The 5,894-nt window shown below is 36.6% G+C and overlaps 1 protein-coding gene across 1 annotated transcript; it reads left to right on the top strand.

The window, feature by feature from the left end:
- Positions 1 to 1,404: 1,404 nt before the first annotated feature.
- LOC119797892 (trypsinogen-like protein 3) lies at positions 1,405 to 5,665 on the top strand. Its single transcript, XM_038307148.1, has 5 exons — positions 1,405 to 1,542; positions 1,633 to 1,765; positions 1,904 to 2,157; positions 4,449 to 4,582; positions 4,727 to 5,665. The coding sequence occupies exons 1-5, from the start codon at positions 1,503 to 1,505 to the stop codon at positions 4,910 to 4,912; spliced, it is 747 nt and encodes a 248-aa protein (XP_038163076.1). The 5' UTR covers positions 1,405 to 1,502; the 3' UTR covers positions 4,913 to 5,665.
- Positions 5,666 to 5,894: the final 229 nt, after the last annotated feature.

The following is a 5,894-nucleotide window of genomic DNA, read 5'->3' as shown; positions in this document are numbered from 1 at the left end:
TTAAACGTGTCCTTTAGGATTGTAGCAGGCGAATGACAATAAACAATATTTTTGGTTAAGGGAAGGGAAACACCTGGATCTTTATCCTGTTTCTGTCATGATTGGTTCTGAATCAAACCCACATGCAGAACACTACCAGGAGACAGATGAAAAGTTAAACAGTTTATTAAATGTTTGCACAAAATAAGACTGTGTTCAGGAAACAGGTCCGGGCTGGATTCTCAGGCGTCTGCAGAGATGACAGTTTGGTTAACCAGGTGGATTGGAAGCGTTGTTTAGTTTTCAGATTGTTGCAGACTATACCTTGGAGAGTTACTGGCTTTCTTCTCAGAGGGGGGGAACCGGTTGGGTCCAGAGACTGTTGGCTTGACAGAGTGCTCAGCAGGTGCTGCGTCTAACTTCTGACTGTTGGATCAGACCTTGGATTGAGGGGTTAGCTCTCCTTCCGAGAGCAGCAGGTGGATTCCAAAGTGAGATCTTCAGGTTTGGCTCTCTAGGGCAGGCAGGGAGATGCAGGTTAAGCTCTCCCAGAGCTTCACACGAGAGACAGGTTTTCCTAGGAGCGACAAGACAAAGGCTGGTTAGAATTAAGTTTTCTCTAGGGGACAAAATTCAAAAACAAGGAGGCTCAGGTTCGCTAACCAAACTTAGCTAACACTGCGGCGTCGAAGAAAGGTCTGGCATCTGCTTAAGTAGAGGGTCCTCTAATGGGCTGACGAGCTCCAGGTGGGCTGTTGAGCTCCAGCCCAGAGAACCCACGGCGCACTCTGCTGGGGAAAGGTGGAACAACTCCAGATCCCAACAGTTTCAGATGTCTTAAATACAAACATAAAACCCTGTAACATACCCAAAGGAGGAGAGGAAGGGTGTTGTGGGGTTGATGGCAAGGGGTGCTGAAACATCCTGCAAATAGGAGACTGTGCAAACAGGGATGCTAAAATATCCCTCTGTCTGTATGTTCCAGTCTTGAAACTCTATAGAGTTAAGCAAAACATGTTATTTTTGGTTGAAGGAGTTGTCTGAAGTTTAAAAAAAAACAAAAAAAAAACAAAAAAAAAAACAGGGCTGTTAACAATTGATGTGCCAAAAGCTTTTATGAAGAAAATGTATTTTTCATAATGTTTATTTTTTTCAATTGTCGCTATAGCTATAGTCAAGCAAAAGGTTTGGATTGTGTCCTAAGTTTTATGTTTTTTTCCCAGAGCAGTAAAAGTGGTGCAATAATAAATGCTGGAGGGTGTGGTAATATGTACTCTACGGTTTACTTTGTTCTCAGAAAAACACCCCAACAGGAATTACAGTACACCACTAAAATAAACAAGCTGCTCAATGGATATCACTCTGATAAGAAACTGATTACAAGGCTATGGAGAAATGACGCTGAATATTAATAAGTAGTCTGCTCCTCCCCTTGACCTACCCAATTATCTCATATATAAAGCATACAGGTTAGTTCTCTTGTATGCAGTATTTCTGCTTTGGAAGAATCCCAGAGAAAAACAATGTACCTCTTACTCCTGGCTGTTATTGTTGGGCTTGCAGGTAAGATTTTGTTACGCATTCAAAGTCAAAAAAAGGAAAAGCTTTAGTTCAATACTTTCGGATTCTCCTTACTGTCATTGGTGACTTTAGGTGCATACCCCTTGGACGATCAGAAGGAGTGCCAACCTCACTCAAGACCTTGGCATGTGAGACTGAGTAATGGATGCAGCGGAGCTCTCATTGATGAATGGTGGATACTGACTTCACATGAGTGCAGTCCAATGTAAGTAACAGTAATTAATGCATCAAAAGAAAATCTGCTTTTAGGCAGAATAAATATATTTCATTTTGTAAAAAAAAATGGTAATTTCATAAGTACACAAATGAAATTAATTGGATTGCTCTCCTTTGTTCTTTACAGACCCTATGAGACTATTGCATCTCTTGGCGAACATGACATAAGTGTGGAGGAAGGCAGTGAGCAGCACATCTTAGTTTCTGATGTGATTCTTCACAGCCCCTACCGCTCACCTTTGCACAGCCTCGCTATGGTGCGAATGTCTCAGCCTGCTGTCTTTAACAAACATGTCCAGCCAATCCCACTGCCCACCCGCTGCCCACAGACCGGAGAGGTCTGCTCTGTCAGTGGCTGGGGCTCCACAGTCGCAAACCAATGTAAGTACATTTAAAAGCGGCCATGAAAACTTTGATCTCATTAATCTAGCAGGTAAGTACTGCGGTATGAAGTGCAGTATTGAAAAAAAAAAAACAGCTTTATTAACAAAACAAAGCTCTTTAGGGTCAAGCCTTCATCCGAGTCACTAGACTAAATGCATAAATGCAGAATAATTTCAGATAAAAATACATTTAAAATACAATTAACTTTGTATAATTTACAAAGGTATGTAAGCACAATTTAGAACAAAATAGTAGTAAAAAAATACTAAGCACAATGTGTAGCCTTAATGAGATACATCAAAGTATAATGATGTGCAAAATTTAATCAATTTTCATATTTGTCATGAAACCTTTTGAAATCCCTTTTAATATCTTTCTCTCAAATTTACAGATAAAAGGGTATTTTTTTATTTTCTTAAAGAAGGATTTATTTATCAAACTAATCCAAATTATTAAACTGCACTGATGGATTCCAAGAAAAAAAAGCACAGCAGAGAATTAATAATGAATCTAATCAGAAGCTGATTATCTATTCCCAAAAGGCCAATTTCTTAACTATTTAAGTATGAGTGGACAAAACAAATATTGTACTGATTAGGGAGAAAAACAAATTTTTCTGAATATATGCTGCAACAATCACATCTTTTTCTACTAAATCTGAGTTTGCCGGGTTTTAATTCTGCCTACCTGTTCTTTCGTTTTATTTCTCTCTTTATCAATGTGTGAGCCTAAAATTCAGCTTCCTGATCCGTTAATCAGAGTAGTACTTCAGGAAACCTGCTGACTTGTAATGCCAGACAGACAATAGGTAAAAAGGTTTCATTTCATGAAACATTCTTTAGACTTCAGAAGAGACCAGAAATGTAAACAAAGTATCCTTGCAAAGAAAACAATTTCATACTAGAAGTTTATTTCCCATTTGAGGTTTCAAGCTTGTTATTTGTATGTTGAATAAAAAGACAGGATTACAAACTATCATCGATGGTGATTGTTCAGCTAATATAAACATATATATTGCAGTTTTAGAAAACATACTTTGAACATAACTAAGAACCATGACAATATTATATTATGGTAGAATGCTTTTCTCAGCCTTCTAGAGTCAATTATAAGCATAAACATGATGAATTATTGCCTGTGGCACTACAAAGTATTTTTTTTTTTTTTTTATGAAATATGAGTTTTTTCAGGAGCTGTTTTTCCAAACAAAAGATTGGATGCTGCTGTTTCATGATATTAGAACAACCACAGCAAAGTAGTTATGTAGTGGTATTGGGGCGTTACCACATGTGGTTACACATATTCATGTCTATAAATGTACCACAATACTAAAGGGACTGATACTAGTATAATTTTCCTCCATCATTTTAACAAAGAGGTAGATCTGTGGGGCATTTACATTTATCTGGTCATATATATTCAGCAATGGCAGCTCTTCGACATTTTTAGTTCAGATCCAGCCGTTGGTTGATAACATTGCTCCCAAAAGTGCAGTGGAGATAGAACTAGGCCATTTAAAGCTATACAAGAGATACAATTTTTAAGTGCATGTCAAAATAAATATTAACCTAAATGGAAGATTTCAGGAACTGAGTTAGTTAGTTGTCCATGCATTTTACTGCAAATTAAAATGCAAGCTACAGCTTTAAATGCTGCAAGGATTTCGGATCTGAATAAAAGTGGATAAAAAGAGCTGCAATAATCCAAATTGGAGGCAATAACAGCATAATTGACCTTCATTGTAATGTCAAAGCATCAGCTAATATAGTCATTCTACCCGTTGTCTTAAGCCTTTTTCAAGATTGGATCACTAATTAAAACACCCTAGTATGGAAACCCAAACATTATTTAACCCAGCAACACATTCCAGCTCATTCTGTAGAAAGTGTAGTTAAAAGTCAAGCTCATAAAATAAACAAAGGTATTCTCTGTGAAGTTCATTCCTATTCTGGTTATAGGGGTCCCTAAGGAGGAGTGAACATTTTTTAAATTATTTCCATTTTTAATCAGTTTTTAATTACCTGGCAGGAAACCCAGTCAGTGTTCAGAACTAATTAAGACTCTGAAAACAGGATTTACTAAATGATTAGATCTTCATGCTCTATATAATCTGTAAAATCCTGGGTAAAATGAAAAATCGCTTTGTTTAATGCTTGTAATAGGTAGCAATTTGACAAGTAATGGATCATGGCTTTCAAACAGTTTAAAACAGAGATAGGATATCTGTATGAATTGAACAATTTAAAATACATCAAAGTAACAACTTTCCTTCCTTCTACTTAAATTAGATTACCCCTCCTATCGCCTCAAGTGTCTAACTGTTCCTGTGGTGGATGATATGACTTGCTTGAATACCTTCCCTCCATACCTGTACTGGGGTGTCATGGTTTGTGCTGGTCAAGCAAACACAGATAACTGCCTGGTAAGCATGAATACGACGTTGATGAACTGCTGATGATCAAAGTGGCTGATGATGCTGTTCCTGTTCACATCTGGCTGATACACTCAGGTACTGTTTTCTATAAAGTAGACTTAAATATTGTTTATTGTGTATCTCTTTTTTTAGACGGGTAAAAGCAGCGTGATGGTGTGTGCTGGTGAACTGCAGGGATTGACATGGTTCAATCATGGCTGCCAGGATCCAGATCACCCCACAGTTTACACCAGGATGTGTAGTTACAATAGCTGGATCAAAGAAGTGATGACCCAGTATGCTCCACCAAAAACAACCCCTTCTTCCTGGACTACATAGACCTGTATCAGCATCTAAAATAAAGTTACTCATTACAGAAATTATATTGTATTGTTTACTGAATGAGACAAGGTTATATTCTGTGTAACAAAAAGATATTTTGTTTTCTACTGCCAAGTAAATTTTCTCTGCAGGTTTCATGTCTTACTGCTTCCAATACATTTTTCTTTATTTTGATTGAAGTCACAAAAACTTATTTGATTTGCATCACAAGGTTAACACTAAAACCAATTAATTATGTAATTGTGTTTTTTTTTTTTTTTTTTTTTTACTAAAAAAATTGAATCTGTATTTTAACCCAAAAGTCTGCCTTTCGTTAGGTTTTTTTTATTTATTTTTTTATTATAAAGTTTTTAACACAATGAATGAACATGTTTAGTGATCGAATCTGATCATATGGCTCCACTGAGTTTAATTCCACACTAGATTAGCATTGGTTTATGAAAGGCCCTAGAAATAATGAAAGATCTCCTTTTATTTTCAAATGTTTGTATCTCTGTTATGATAAAGCCCCAGTTTCTTTCTCACTTCACAACATTTCCTAAAATGGAGCCAGACTGTTTTTTTCATTTTATTTTTTATTAGCTTGTACATATAATTAAAACAAAAAATGGTGAAAAATGTACTATATCACTGACACTGCTGCAGTAAGGGGGGTTTGAAATTACCCCATCCTGGTTTTAGGAATATTGTAATATACCTATATTCTAGTCTTAAACCATTACAATTATAATAAAATCCAATCTTCCTTAATGTACATTTCTTTTATTTCCCAACCACATCAGTTCCCCTTTCAAAATGCAGGATAACAGTTCTGGTGAGAGAACACTAGAAACAGTTGTACAATGTCCTAGGTCATATAGTAGAATAAGAATTTTTTCGGGTTTATGTATGAATGCAGCAAAAACAGGAAGAGACGGCAGAGACAGAGGAACAGGCCAGAATGAGGAGACAGAGATGGAACACGAAGCTGTTAAGAAAT

This window comes from Cyprinodon tularosa, unplaced genomic scaffold (genome assembly GCF_016077235.1).
Source record: "Cyprinodon tularosa strain WSP-4 unplaced genomic scaffold, ASM1607723v1 ctg60, whole genome shotgun sequence".
NCBI lineage: Eukaryota > Metazoa > Chordata > Actinopteri > Cyprinodontiformes > Cyprinodontidae > Cyprinodon > Cyprinodon tularosa.
The sequence above is the reverse complement of the archived record's forward strand: the minus strand, read 5'-3'. Positions and strand labels throughout refer to the sequence as shown.